The 15,616-nt window shown below is 48.6% G+C and overlaps 1 protein-coding gene across 4 annotated transcripts in view; it reads left to right on the top strand.

Annotated features, from left to right (window-relative positions):
• The window catches only part of LOC123351805 (IgGFc-binding protein-like), a 117,800-nt gene extending 107,001 nt beyond the window's left edge, over positions 1 to 10,799 (top strand). For all 4 annotated transcript variants that reach the window (XM_044991454.1, XM_044991453.1, XM_044991451.1 and 1 more), the window contains 7 exons: positions 177 to 741; positions 1,835 to 2,430; positions 2,548 to 3,118; positions 3,310 to 3,509; positions 5,258 to 5,632; positions 8,201 to 8,487; positions 10,440 to 10,799. In XM_044991454.1, the coding sequence (XP_044847389.1) occupies positions 177 to 741; positions 1,835 to 2,430; positions 2,548 to 3,118; positions 3,310 to 3,509; positions 5,258 to 5,632; positions 8,201 to 8,487; positions 10,440 to 10,449 (2,604 nt within the window). In that variant the 3' untranslated portion in view covers positions 10,450 to 10,799. The remainder of the gene's footprint in view (positions 1 to 176; positions 742 to 1,834; positions 2,431 to 2,547; positions 3,119 to 3,309; positions 3,510 to 5,257; positions 5,633 to 8,200; positions 8,488 to 10,439) is intronic.
• The last annotated feature ends 4,817 nt before the right edge of the window (positions 10,800 to 15,616 follow it).

The raw sequence follows: 15,616 nt of genomic DNA, 5'->3' as shown, positions 1-15,616 counted from the left end.
AGGGCTATAGTAGAGGGCAATGGGATGAAATATTAATGCACTGGGTTACCCTCCACCCAATTCAGAAATATAAATTCTGGAGCCAGAGCATCCATGGCTGCGCCGTGGAAATGGAATTATTTCATCTTGAATGCACTGCATGAAATCCTTGACAATCTCTACTGTATGTTTTCCAGGTCAATGGTGTCTTTGTGGACCTGCCCTTCTCCCACCAGCACAAGTTCAAGGCCTACATCAGTGGAGTCCATGGCTTTATCCAGACTGATTTCGACCTGAGAGTGAGTTTTGACTGGTACAGCTATGCCAGGGTTATCATACCCAATACGTACGCCAACGCAGTCTGCGGCCTCTGTGGCAATGCCAATCAGGATCCCAGCGACGATCTGACCATGAAGAATGGAACTCGGACATCTGATGAGATTCAGTTCGCTGACAGCTGGAAGGTGGGGGAGGTCCCAGGGTGCTCGTCTAGCTGCACCGGGGACTGCTCAGTCTGCAGTGAGGCTCAGAAACAACCCTATAAGGGAGACCAGTACTGCGGGGTCCTCACCCGACAGTATGGGCCATTCAGACAGTGCCACGGGGCCATCGACCCAGATCCCTTCTTTGATGATTGTATCTATGACACCTGCCAATACAAGGGTCACCAGGACACGCTGTGCACCGCAATCAGCGCCTACGTCACATCCTGCCAGGCCAAGGGCATCTGGATAGGGCAGTGGAGATCAGCCTCATTCTGCAGTAAGTGTCGCCTGTGGGACCCTGCTTTAGGGACAGTTTACTTCACATGTGCACCAGTGCCCTGTGCAGGATGGGGTCAGAATTGTTCACCCACCCAGTTCTGAGTTTCAATTTACAGTGTGCGATATCTTTGTTACAGATTCTAGACCTAGACATTTCCAACATGCAATTAAAATTTTAGCCCCTGAAATATATTTTTCATTCTGTGTCATGTTACTTAATGTCTAGATTGTAAACTTTCTCTTAGAGCTCATCATTTCTGTTCCTGCTGTTTTCATGGCTTGTCTACATTTACAGAGCTGCAACTTCACAGATGCAGCTGTGCCGCTGTAGCACTTAGTGAAGATGCAACCTATGCCGATAGGAGAGGTTCTCCCATTGGCGTAGTTAATCCACCTCCTTGATAGTCGGTAGCTATGGCAATGGGACAAGCCCTGTCGCCATAGCACTGTCTACACCAGGAGTTCGATCAGTGTAACTGTGTGGGTGAGGATTTTCCACATCCCTGAGTGATGTACTTATACTGACATAAGTCTGTAGTGTAGACCAAGCCTTACACTTTGCCTTTCCAGAGTAAATTGAATGAATACTTTGGCATTTAGAGAAGTAGAAACATTTTATAACATTCATTAAGTCCTGTAAGTCACTGCAAGATAGGTAAGTATTGTTTTCCCCATTTGATCGGCTGGGAAAATTAGGAAAAGAGCTGGCAAATTATTTGGTCAAAGGTGTCCTCCATAAATAGGTGGCAGAGCTAGGAAAAGAACCCAGGAGTTCTGAGCCCTCCTGCTTGCAACATAATGCATGAATGCAGACGCCCACTATTCTAGTCAAGAGGTGACCCTTAATCCAACAGATGGGAATAGAACCCAAGAGTCCTGATGGCCACTCCCCTAATTTAATCACTAGACTATACTTTTCCCAGAGATGAATCTAGGACCAGGAGTCCTGATTCCCAGACCCTTGCTCTAACCATATCCTAAAGGATGTGAAAAGAAAGAGACTTTCAACAACATTGACCAAGATGATCTGTTAGTTCAACTATGCTTCTCCTCTCACAGAAATTCAAATTCTCTCTGATCTTTTTCTTCAGGACCCACCTGCCCCCTTAACTCTCACTACGAACTCTGTGGAACCGGCTGCCCTTCCAACTGCAACAACCTGTGGTCTCTAGATCGGTGTGAGGAGCCCTGTGCTGAAGGGTGTTTCTGTGATGCTGGATTCACCCTGAGTGGTGACAAGTGCATCCCTGTTGCGCAGTGTGGCTGTGTGTACCAGGCCATCTATTACAAGAAGGGAGAGGAGTTCTACCCCAGCGCCTCCTGCCAGAAACGCTGCCTGTGCAAAGACAATGGGGTTGTTGAGTGCCAAGAGGCTTCCTGTGGAGCCAATGAGGAGTGCAGGGTGGAGAACGGAGTCCTGGGCTGCCATGCCACAGGATATGGAACATGCATCGCTTCTGGCGGACCTCACTACATCTCCTTTGATGGACAGGCCTTTGACTTCCAGGGCTCCTGCACTTACACCTTAGCCAAGGTCTGCAGCAGAGACTCTGGACTGGGAAACTTCTCTGTGGTGGTGGAGAATGAGAGCCCTGGCAGTGGCCAGATGGCTGTGATGAGGACAGTGGTGGTGTCCCTGCATGATTACATCATCACCATGGAGAGGGGGAGGAAGTGGAAGATTGCGGTAAGTCCCTGTTTGCGATTAGTCTTAAATAGCACTAATGGTGGGTGTGTGTGTAAAACACTAGGACATTGCTAAGTCTCCACCAGTGATGGGTGAATTTCTCTCTCATTGACACAGGTGGGTGGTGAGCTCTACACCCTGCCACTGGCTACGGACGATGGAAAACTTTGGATCAACCAAGAGGGGAACAACATCATTGTCCAATCAGCCTCTGGCCTCAAAGTCTTTTATGACACTGCCTCCTACCTCCTAGTGTTCGTCCCCAGCTCCTATAAGGGACATGTGTGTGGCTTGTGTGGCAACTTTAACGATGACAAGAACGATGATTTCCTACTGCCCGGTGTGAAGAATACCCAGAATGTGGATGAATTTGTTGCCTTCTGGAAGGTGCCTGTTGAGGATGCCATATGCTCTGATGGCTGTGGTGAGAAGTGCCCCATCTGTGATGCAGCCCAGACAGCTCCGTACCAGACTAGGAGCTCCTGTGGGCTGATCCTGGACGCCTCAGGTCCCTTCAGAGACTGTCACTCAAAAATCAATCCTGTTCAGTACTTCAACCACTGTCTCTATGACATGTGTGCCACCAACGGAAGGGGAGAGACCCTCTGCCAGAGCCTGCAGGCTTATGTGGCTGCATGCCAGGCAGCTGGGGCCAAGATCGAGACCTGGAGAACGGCCTCCTTCTGCCGTAAGTCAATAGGACAATCTACAATCTGTACTTCATTAACCCATAGCTGCTGTGGTTCTTGTGCTATCCAACCTCCACAATGCCTCTCAGACTTCTAGGCTACGTAGGAGCTTCTGTTTATTTAAGTGGGAGACCTCAGCTTAACTTGGCTTTCTGTCTGTGATGGTCGTAATTTACTTCTGTCCTTCCAGCCCTTGCCTGCCCAGCTAACAGCCACTACGAGCTGTGTACCAGATCCTGTGATTTCACCTGTGCCAGCTTGTTTGCCCCTGCCCAGTGCACCGGGAAGTGCTTTGAAGGCTGCTGGTGTGATCCAGAATATGTGTCCGATGGGGAGGCATGCGTCTCCATGGACAGGTGTGGCTGTGTGCACAATGGACGCTACATCAAGGTGGGTGCTGGGTTTTTGGTCCATCTGTTCTCCCAGATTCTGCCATTCTCCTCTGGCAATGGGATTCCCAATGGGGGTTAGAGTGACTATATAGTGGTATGTCCTGTATCCTACTATGTGGCTACACCTAAAACCTAGAGCCAAATCTTGCCCTCAGGGTCACCCATGCGGCTTCCACTGCAGTCAATGGCAGCTGTGCATACAAAATGTGGGGCCCATCATTTCTATTACAGGGATCATAGAATCATAGAAGATCAGGTTTGAAAGAGACCTCAAGAGGTCCAAGCCCCTGCTCAAAGCAGGACCAACACCAACTAAATCTTCCTAGTCAGGGCTTTGTCAAGCCAGGCCTTAAAAACCTCTAAGGATGGAGATCCCACCACCTCCCTAGGTAACCCATTCCAGTGCTTCACCACCCTCCTAGTGAAATAGTTTTTCCTAATATCCAACGTAGACCTCCTGCACTGCAACTTGAGACCATTGCTTCTTGTTCTGCCATCTGCCACCACTGATAACAAGGATGGTCTTCTATATTCCAGAACAGGGCTTTGGAATAACCAAAGTAAAGGCTTCTCCCAGAAGATCTTTTCCCAGCTTTACACTTAGCTCAGAGCATGCCATGGGGGTGTCAGGTCTTTGAGAGTTTCATTGGTTCTGTGTAATTGCCCATGCAGGGCAGACTTGAGCAACGATACTCACAGTTTATGGACCTCACTAAGCAGCCTTGGAGGGTTGATCTAAGGAACTGACCAGTAACCTGGGATGTAACATGATTCCCAGAAAGTGCTGAGCTACTCCACCTGCACAGGTGATCAGACAGGTATCCAGATAGCCAGGTATTGAGATGAAGCTTGTTTGCAGGAGATTGTAAAACAAAGTTGGAAGGAAATACCATGAGGGAATGAAACTGTCCAGCACATTGGATACTGAGCAAGTGTAAAGTAGGGAAGTGTCTACGGAATGGGAAATGGGCCATTCCCCTCCAGAGGGTCTAACTCTGATCCAGACCCAGGCTAGGAGGACTGGCTGGCTTAGGGGGACAGGGGATGGCACACAGGGCCTCGCTCTTCTAGGGGTGCCAGCTCTGAGCCAGCCCCAGGTCTGAGGGACTGCCTGACTACTGGGTTGGGGAAATGGGACACAGGGCCTTTCTTCTTCTAGGGGCATCTGACTCTGATCCAGCCCAGGGTGGGGGGATTGGTTGGCTTAGGTGGGTGGGGAATGCGAGATGGAGCCTTTCCCCTCCAGGGGACCAGCTCTGATCCAGCCTTAGTTCAGGGGGCAGTGAGTGGAATATGAGGCTCTTCCCCTCCAGTCTGGCTCCTGGGAAACAAGAGCATTGACTGTGTGTAAAGAAAAGTGTTGGTGGGATTCAGCCTAATTTCTGGTCAGCAAATCTGCCTTTCACATGAAAATCAGCACTGCAGCTGCCCCCCTTGTTGTCAGCCCTTGGGCAGGGGATGTTGCTAGGTGTTGGGGCTTGGTGTTATTAGACCTCAGTGTGGAGACCGGTCAATCCCACACCTTGCTTTCTTCATCTCTGCTGTATCCACCTGCCCTTTCTCTCTGTGATCAGCCTTGCTGAGCTATTGCTTCTGGAAGGTCTTTGACATCTTCTGTCCGTTGATCCTCTCACGGCGGGGCTTTCCCATAGCTCTATATATTGCTGCTTCCAGTCCCTCCTGCCGAGGTGTGATTCCCTTTGCGTTTCACTTAACAAAGTTGTTTGTCTGGATATTTCCCTGAAGGCCAGGGAGAGCTTTGTCTCCAGCAAATGCTCTGAGAAATGCACCTGCCACGCTTCAGGCGAGGTCATCTGTGAGGAAACAAACTGTTCCGAAGAGGAGAAATGCATGCTCAGGAATGGGGTGCGCAGCTGCGTGAAGCAGGTGGGCCGGTGCACGCTGGACCCAGGAATATGGTTCACCTCCTTTGATGGTGTCGAGAGGGAAGTCCTCCTTGAAGGGCCCTACGAGGTGTCTTCTCTCTGCGAAGGGGTCGACCTCCCCTGGTTCCGGATGGTGGTCAGTGTGTTCAGAGAAGGTGGCGTGGCCGTTCCTGATGGCATCTCCGTTTTCTTTGATGAGGGTCTGATCCATGTCAATAAGAAAAAGGAGATTTGGGTAAGAGGAGGCTGGGTTAGCACACCCTAAACAAGGGGGAGGGGGTGAGTCACTGTTAAGTTCCCTGCTTTATTGAAGGGAAGTGATCTGCCCAAAGTCATACGGTGAGTCAATGACTGAGTTGTGAATAGAGTGCAGGATTCCTGTTAGGACCCTGCTCTAACCTCTAGACCCAGGGATAGAACCCAGGAGTCCTGGCTCCCAGCTCACTCCTATTAGACCCCACTTCTCTTTCAGAGCCACAGATTGAACCCAGAAGTTCTGACTCCCAGCCCCCCACTCAAAGCCACTAGACCCTATTCCTTTCCAAGAGCAAGAACCCAGGAGTCCTGGCTCCCAGCTCACCCCTGCTCTAATCCACTAGACCCCACTCCTCTCCCAGTGGCGGGACTAAAACCCATGCATTCTGAATTTTAGCCCACTCATCTAGCCAGTGAATTATGCACCACACAGAGCTGGGAGTCCCTAACCTCCTCCTCTAATGGTGAGCTTGTGCTCAGTGGTGTAGCCAGGTGGAGGGAAGAGGGGGAGCGGAAAAAAAAATGTGCCACCTGCTGCAATGCTTTTACTGACGGGGCAGCGCTCCGGGTCTTGGGCGGCAGGACCCTCACTCGCTTTGCGGGTCTTCGGCGGCATTTCGGTGATGAAGTGTCAGTGCCGCTGAAGACACCCGGAGCGAGTGAAGGTCCTGCCGCCGAGATGCCGCCGAAGACCCGGAGCGCCGCCCCGTCAGTAAAAGTGCTGCAACGGGTGGCGCCTTTTTTTTCCCCGCTCCCGGGTGAGTAAAATTAAAAAGGCACCACTTGTGCTCGGTGGGGGAGCGGCTGCTCCCCCGCTCCCACCAGCTACGCTACTGCTTGTGCTGCCACCAAGAGCAAGGCTGTTCCTGAGATACCCGCAGTCTCACCTGCAGTAGCGGTAGGAAGCTGTGGTGAGCAAAAGGCCTTCACAGGGATATTTAACCACCCGACTACTGGGATGAATGTTAACAGAATGTTGACACTCACCTTTGTAAACCGTGTGAGATCTGTGGATCAGGACGATGATGATTTGAGTAGATCTAGTCCTGGTCCCAGCCAGAGACAAGGATGAAAAATGCATATCTGTGTTATGGGCAGGATTTTTGACAAGTGGCTTTTTGGACAAAAAATGCCAGTTCATTGAACCCAAAACTTTTCATGATATGGGCTTGGGGTTTGACGAAGCTCCTAAGTGGAAAAAAACTCTGAAAAAGGAGTTCCCAAATGCTCAAAATGAAACATTTCAGTATTTTCAAAATGAAAAATTCTGGTTTTCCATTTCAGTATAACTGTGTTTCAAATTTTAAACGAATTAGTCTAAAAATTAAGTTAAAAGGAAAAAGGTCAAAATAGAAATGACACAACTTTACTGAAACAAAACATTTCGATTGACCCAAAACAAACAAACAAAAATTAAGGGTTTTGATTCCTGAAAATTCTGAAGACTTTCCGTACCGATTTAGGATGAGAAAAAATTTCAAACTCTCAAAAACTTGTGGCAATACTGGAAAACCATTTTCCCCCCCTCCAGCTCTAATCTGTGTATTTACAGACTTTAAAACAAACCTGGTTTGAGTTTGGTTCTAATGACTGAAGAAATATGTTCCAAGGGAGCTTTATATTCTCTGTACCAGTTATTATTATTATTTCTGTTAAAGTAGGGGAGTGGGAAACTGGGAATCAGGACACCCAAGTATGGCAGCACAACAGGCCCCAACCGTGATCAGGCCCCATTATGCCAGGTGCTGCCCAGACTCACAGCGAGAGACAGGCCCTGCCCCCCATGAGATCAGGGCCCCATTGCGCCGGACACTGCCCAGACACAGCCAGAGACAGGCCCTGCCCCAGCTAAGATCAGGGCCCCATTGTGCCAGACACACAGCGAGAGACAGTCCCTGCCCCCCTGAGATCAGGGTCTCTATCATACAGAGCATACAACTAAATAGACACTTTCCTGAGAACCAGTCGAATAGTTGTTCTGGGCTGGGTCTCTCTGCCTCAGTTGACTTTTGTCCCCTATTTACTGCCCTTCATAGTCAGTATCATTAGATCTGACCCACCTTTCTTCTTACTGAAAATAAAGCATTCGGCTGTAAGCTCGTTGGGGTGAAGACTGTGCATTTGGTCTGTGTTTGACAGCCCTTGGCACAAAGAGGTCCTGAACCACCCCTGGGATTCCGGGTGCTGTTGCAATAGAAACAATGCCACTAATTACGGAAACGTGAGCTAACGAGGACCATGTTAGGGTTAGAAAAAAGGAGAGATGACTCCCTTAGTCACACCATGCAATGAGGAGAAGAATGGGAAAGAGATAGGCTCATCTCCCAGAGTGGAGGGGCAGATCCTGCTCTCAGTTACATCAGTCTCAATCCAGAGTTACTCCCCTGACTGCAATGGATTTACTCGGGTTTTACACTTGTTTGAGAGCAAAATCTGACCTAGCGATTCCAGACACCATTGCCTTGTACTGGGGTCCATAGCCTAGCTCTGTCTCCCTCCCTCCCATGGCACCCAGGTTTTCTCTGACCCCCTTGTCTGTGCCTTCCAGGTGAGAGGGCACCAAAAGCAGCTCCCAGTGAAGGTATCCAGAACCTTGTCTGTCAGTGAGTCTCAGGGCACCATCATGATTGTCCAGGGCTCTAGAATAAAGATTCTGTTCAGCCCAAACGGGAAGGTGACGGTGACAGTCAACGAGAGCCTAGCTAACAAGCTGTGTGCACCTTGCGGGAACTTCAATGGCGACATCTCCGACGACCTGCGGCTGCCCAGTGGGCAGGTCGTGGGGAACACCACGGACGTGTTTGAAGCTTGGAGGGCACGAGACCTCTCAAAAAGGTAAGGGGCTTTCAAAGGGCTGCTCTTTCTAAGACAGCGTGGCCATTCACTCTCCACAGGTGTGATCATGTGGTTGGCCTGGTTCATAGATTCCATATGTTCCAAGGCCAAGAGGGATCATTGTGACCTGCCTCGAAAGAATTCCTGTTGGAGCAGATCTTTTAGAAGAGCATCCAGGCTTGATTACAGAATGTTCAGCACTAGAAACCACTGGCCATGGCTACCTGCAGTGCCACTTTTGTTGGCGTAAAGACAATGGCTCTGATTCTGTTCTGTGCCACCTTTTCTCTGCTTCTGCTTCAGCCCCTGGCATATATTAGAGAAGTCATGGCTGCTTTGGTTTATAACAGGGCTGCTTCACAGCCTGGATCAGCCCAGAATTGCTGCAGGGCTGCGGACTGTGAAGACTACCTATCTTGCCCTATGACCCATACACTGGGGTTTATGAGGTGGACAGCACAGGTCTGCCCCTGCCAGCCCTACACTGCTCCTTCCCTGGGGCAATTCTTGTGTAACTTTTACGGCCCCAGAGTGAGGTGTGGGGCTGGGGCAGACGCTCTCAGTCATTGTAAGGACTCCGAGGTTCTTGATGACCCCAGTGTCAGTGGAGTGTGAGAGGTTGGATCACAGAAAACTCCTTGGGAACTGCCAACTGATGTGCTGAGACCATTTCAAACCTATTTTCCCTGCCAGCTTAGGACTCCAGAACCTTGCTAGATTGAACCAGACACGCTAGCCTGTTACAAACCCAGACCCAGGTCCGAACCGCGTCCCCGAACAGATGCAGACTTAACTGAAAACAGGTCTAACACTCAGATGGACAGCTCCCGATGGGGTCCAAACCCCAAATAAATCCGTATTACTCTGTATAAAAGTAAACTCATAAATTGTTCACCCTCTATAACACTGATAGAGAGATATGCACAGCTATTGCCCCCCCCCCAGGTATTAATACATACTCTGGGTTAATTAATAAGTAAAAAGTGATTTTATTGACTACAAAAGTAGGATTTAAGTGGTTCCAAGTAATAAGATAGAACAAAGTAAATTACCAAACAAAATAAAATAAAACACGCAAGTCTAAACCTAAGAAAGTAAGAAAGTGATTATAGAGGAAACCTCACCCTCAGAGATGTTACAGTAAGCTTCTTTTACAGACTAGCCTCCTCCTAGTCTGGGTCCAGCAATCACTCACACCCCCGTGGTTACTGTCCTTTGTTCCAGTTTCTTTCAGGTATCCTTGGGGGCGGGGTGGGGGATGGAGGTCGAGAGGTTATCTCTTGAGCCAGTTGAAGACAAAATTGAGGGGTGTCCAGGGGCTTAAATAGAATTCCTCTTGTGGTGGAGACCCTCCCCTGTTTCCTATGCAAAATCCAGCTCCAAGATGGAGTTTTGGAGTCACATGGGCAAGTCACATGTCCATGCATGACTCAGTTTTTACAGGCGGCAGCCATTGCCCACATGCTATCTTGAATGTCTCCAGGAAGACTTCTTATGTGGATTGGAGCACTCCAAGATGCATTGTCAGTTAAGTGTTTTTTGATTGGGCACTTAATTTGCACACTCCTTTCTCAAGAAGCTGAGCAAATGCTTTACTAAGGCTACTTAAACTCAAAGAAGTACCCAGCCAATATTCATAACTTCTAATACAAAAATGATACATGCATACAAATAGGATAAATATATTCAGTAGATTATAACCTTTTCAGAGATATGTTACATGGCATATGTAGCAGAAAACATATACCAGTTATGTCATATTTACATTCATAAGCATATTTCCATTAAAGCATTATGGGGTGCAACGTCACATGGTGTTTACTGGATTTCATTCCTGTTTGCTGAAGGGAGCCTCATAAAATATTTTGAGGTGGTTGGATGAAAAGTGCTGTCAATCTCAATCTGTGACCCAGCAGGAGGGACTAATTTTTGTCTTTCTCTTTCTCTCCTAGTGAACTTTAAAAGCCACCTGAGAAGCAATGGATCCCGCCCCCTTTCCCTTCCCTGCATTGGACTGGGCTGGCCAGTTACTCCATAACAGGTCATAGCTTAGCACACAAACGTGTGTTCCTTCACGTAGGGTGCTCCCTGCAGCGTGGATGAGTTCAGTGGTGCCGGGTGCATGACGGAAAATCTCATCTGGACTTGTCAATAGAGACATTTGCAAAGGTGTGTCTGAAGCAGCTGGCTCTGGCATGCCTCGGGAACTGGCTTTCGTGTTCCGCTTGGATCTGACTGTGCTAAGGTCCCTTCACAGCGCCTGTTAAGGCCTCTTTATGCTGCCAAATTGGAATAAAGGAGCCTCAGCATAATGCGACTCAGGCTATTTGTCTCCCTTCTCAGCACTAGAGTGGTGTAAAGAGGGCTGGGTAATTGGGAATCCAGGCCTAGGCCTGCTGCTGATACACTGCAGGGACTATGGGCGAAGGTGCCTAACCACAATCTCCCTCTGCGTCAGCACTGTGTGATGGGCGATGCCTTTCCTAACCTGCTCTTCCCCCGAGACCCACACGCGGGTCATGCCCACAAATCATCCCCATCCCCTCTGGCTTTCCTCACCAGGGAATTAACAGCACCGTCACAGAAAGGTCAGCCCACGCCTTCTGATCGCTCACCAGGAGGTCACTCTTGATTTACACAGCGGTGAGGAGAGGAGAATCAGGCCCATTTTCCAGACTAAACAAACCCAATTATTTCAATCTTTCCTCATAGGTCATATTTTCTAGACCTTTAATCATTTTTGTTGCTCTTCTCTGGACTTCCTCAAATTTGTCCTCATATTTCCTGAAATGTGGCACCCAGAACTGAACACAGTACTTCAGTTGAGGCCTAATCAGTGCGGAGTAGATTGGAAGAATTACTTTTTGTGCCTTGCTTACAACACTCCAGCTAATACATCCCAGAATGATGTTCACTTTTTTTGCAACAGTGTTACACTGTTAACACATATTTAGCTTGTGGTCCACTAATACCTTCAGATTCCTTTCCGCAGTACTCCTTACTAGGCAATCATTTTCCATTTTGTATGTGTGCAACTTCCTAAGTGAAGTACTTTGCATTTGTCCTTATTGAATTTCATCCTATTTACTTCAGACCATTTCTCCAGTTTGTCCAGATCATTTTGAATTTTAATCCTATCCTCCAAAGCACTTGCAACCCCTCCCAGCTTGTACACTTCTGCATAAGTGTACTCTTTATGCCATTATCTAAATCATTGATGAAGATATTGAACAGAACCGGACCCAAAACTGATCCCTGCAGGACCCCACTCATTATGTCATTCTAGTATTACTGTGAACCACTAGTAACTACTCTCTGGAAATGATTTTCGAACTAGTTATGCACCCACCTTATAGTAGCTCCATCTAGGTTGCATTTCCCTAGTTTGTTTATGAGAAGTTTATACAAGACAGTATCAAAAGTTTTACTAAAGTCAAGATATACCACATCTACCACTTCCCCTATACCCACAAGGCTTGTTACCCTGTCAAAGAAAGCTAGGTTGATGTGACATGATTTGTTCTTTCTGTTTGACGGGTTCTGTAGGCCTGGTCACCTCTACAGTGGGCAACGCAAGACAGCTTACTTCAACCTAGCTATGGAAGTGTTGGTAATGCTTAAGGCAATTCGCATTTTGGTTCAAGAGCACTTGACTCAGGATGCCACAGGAAAGGCATATCAATTGAAGGAAGGTTTGACTGTTGCTTTAGAAAAGCACATTCTTGTTTTCTTGTCTACACTTAAATTTCGCTCCCGCTGATGTAACCACCCTGCTACACTGACTTAACGCCACCTCCACGAACGGCATAGAGTCCAAATCGATGTAGTTCATTCAATGCAGTGTTAGTATAGAGCCTGTGCTGCTTACATCAACCATTACTGACTTTCAGAAGCTGTCCCACAATATTCCACATTATCAGTACAATTGGTACAAGCACTCCTAGGATGCGCACCGCTGACACAAGGAACAAAGTGTGGACATGCACAAGCGATATAATAACTGCAGTGGCTGTATGCCGATGTAAGTTAGGTCAACTTCATTTTGTAATGTAGATGTGGCCTTAGTTCCAGGGGTATATGGAATGCAAATGTTTGCTGTTACATTATAGCATGGGATACAGTTGAGTGAGAACAATACATGTGGCGTCCTACAAGCATTTTATAAAACACTAAACACATTCTTCTCAGCTAAACATCTAATTTTCCTTTTGGTGATGCTAGCACACAAGTAGGCAAGACTAGTTTCCAGCTATGCATTTCTAAGTGTTCAGTCAGGCCTGGGGCCTGGCCATGGCAGTTGATAGACTCCCTCACTTCACAGGAAGCTCGTGGCTATAAGCATAGGAATATTGTCATCGGCCATAAAATCATAGAATATCAGGGTTGGAAGGGACCTCAGGAGGTCATCTAGTCCAACCCCCTGCTCAAAGCAGGACCAATCCCCAACTAAATCATCCCAGCCAGGGCTTTGTCAAGCCTGACCTTAAAAACCTCTAAGGAAGGAGATTCCACCACCTCCCTAGGGAACCCATTCCAGTGCTTCACCACCCTCCTAGCGAAATAGTGTTTCCTAATAGCCAACCTAAACCTCCCCCACTGCAACTTGAGACCATTACTCCTTGTTCTGTCATCTGCCACCACTGAGAACAGTCTAGATCCATCCTCTTTGGAACCCCCTTTCAGGTAGTTGAAAGCATCTATCACGCTGAGCATGTGGGCAAGACTCACCAGCCAGCACCCAGGAAAGAATTCTCTGTAGATCCCACCCCACCTAACATCCCATCCCAGACCACGGGGCATATTTACCTGCTGATAATCAAAGATCAATTGCCTATTAGTTAGCCATCGATTTCTCTGAGTTCGATATATCGCGTCTCATCTAGTCGCGATATATCGAACTCCGAACGCGCTCCCATCGACTCCGGAACTCCACCACCGCGAACGGCAGTGGCGGAGTCGATGGGGGAGCCGTGGACTTCGATCCCGCGGCGTGAGGACGGGTAAGTAATTCGATCTAAGGTATTCGACTTCAGCTACGCTATTTGCGTAGCTGAAGTTGCGTACCTTAGATTGAACTCCCCCCCGTAGTGTAGACCAGGCCTGAGAAACTTTGTACCGGATCTTAAAATGTCAGTGGTCAGTTAGAACAGGTACAGAGAAGGGCTACTAGGATGATCCAAGGAATGGAAAACCTGTCTTATGAAAGGAGACTCAAAAAGTTTGGCTTGTTTAGCCTAACCAAAAGAAGGCTGAGGGGAGATACGGTTGCTCTTTATAAATATATCAGAGGGACATTAGGAAGTTTAGACTTGAAATTAGACGAAGGTTTCTAACCATTAGATGAGTGAAGTTCTGGAACAGCCTTCCAAGGGGAGTAGTGGGGGCAAAAGACATATCTGGCTTTAAGACTAAGCTTGATAAGTTTATGGAGGGGATGGTATGCTGGGATAGCTTAATTTTGTCAATTAATTGATCTTTGATTATCAGCAGGTAAGTATGCCCAATGGTCTGTGATGGGATGTTAGATGAGATGGGATCTGAGTTACTACAGAGAATTCTTTCCTGGGTGCTGGCTGGTGAGTCTTGCCCACATGCTCAGGGTTTAACTGATCACCATATTTGGGGTTGGGAAGGAATTTTCCTCCAGGGCAGATTGGTTTTTTGCCTTCCGCTGCAGCCTGGGGCACAGGTCACTTGCTGGAGGATCCTGTGCACCTTGAGGTCTTTAAACCACGATTTGAGGATTTCAGTAACTCAGACATAGGTTAGGGGTTTGTTTTAGAAGTGGATGGGTGAGATTCTGTGGCCTGCATTGTGCAGGAGCTCAGTCTAGATGATCATAACGGTCCCTTCTGACCTTAAAGTCTACGAGTCTATGAGAACCACACATGTTCCCAGCATAACCTGGGGTGATGTACTGACTTCTCTCTCCTTTGCCTCTGAGCTCTCTTATTTCACTTCACATACATTTTTCCAGCTCTCACCTTATTATTGTCAAGCCTATTTTTAGGAAATCGATTTTTGAGCCTACTTACATTGCCACACCTTTCTACACAACATAGGCAAGCACCATCGCTATAGGCTACACAAGTGACCCACACCCACTATAGGCTACCTGCCATGGGCTACACATGTGACCTGCACCCACATGCTGCAGAGGAAGGCCAAAGCCACCCCAACAAGGTCCCTGCCAATCTGACGTGGGGGCAAATTTCTTCCCAACCCCATATCTGGCGATCAGTTCGACCCTAAGCAGGTGCACCAGAACCAGCCAGCCAAGCACCTGAGAGAGCGGATGCTTGGTTCAGAGACCTCCTTGCAGCTGACGACAGGTTATGCGTGGGGTGTGCAGGAAGGGGCCTCATTAAAGAGCCTCACAGATCAGTCTCCAGCACATGGAGAGAGGGAAAAACGAGTTACTTATTCAGAGGCCATGGGAGGCCAATGAAGCTTGGGCTCAAGATAAACTCCAGGCCTGTTTCAATGGCCCTTATGGGGCAGACTTGCCAGAGAAGGTCTGCCCTGGACACAGCCCCTGCTTCCTCCTCCTTGCCCACCCCCATTGTGGCTTTGTCTTGGGGCCATGCACAGCAGCATCCTGCACTGGGGGCTTTCCATGGTGTGTTCACACCTGCCTGGCAGCTCCTTTACATCAGCTAGGTTGGCCTAAGATGGGAAACAAGGCATCCCACAATACACAGCACCAGTTACTCACAAAGTCCCCATGTCTGAAGGCAGAGACGAGGACACTGGCGTGCCTACCCACAATGCACCATGGCTTTTAACCGCTGTCGTGTGGACAGGAGAGGCCGAGTGCAGACACTGTCTGCTGAAGCAGTTTTGTTGGGGTGCTATTCAAGGCCGCCCAGAGGATTCAGAGGGTCTGGGGCAAAACGGGGGAGCTGTGGCGCTTGTACTCACCTGGCAGTGGTCCGGGTCTTCAGCGGCATTTCGGCGGCGGGGGCCCTTCAGTCGCTCTGCGTCTTCGGCAACAGAGAAGGGCCCCTCGACTGCCGAAATGCTGCCGAAGACCCAGACCACTGCTGGGCCAGGGCTCACAGGGCCCCTGCAGGTCCCTGGGCCTGGGGTAAATTGCCCTACTTCCTGCCCCCGGGGCATCCCTGCTGGG

Source organism: Mauremys mutica, chromosome 17 (assembly GCF_020497125.1).
Source record: "Mauremys mutica isolate MM-2020 ecotype Southern chromosome 17, ASM2049712v1, whole genome shotgun sequence".
NCBI classification, from domain to species: Eukaryota; Metazoa; Chordata; order Testudines; family Geoemydidae; genus Mauremys; species Mauremys mutica.
This window is presented reverse-complemented; position numbering and strand designations above follow the sequence as displayed.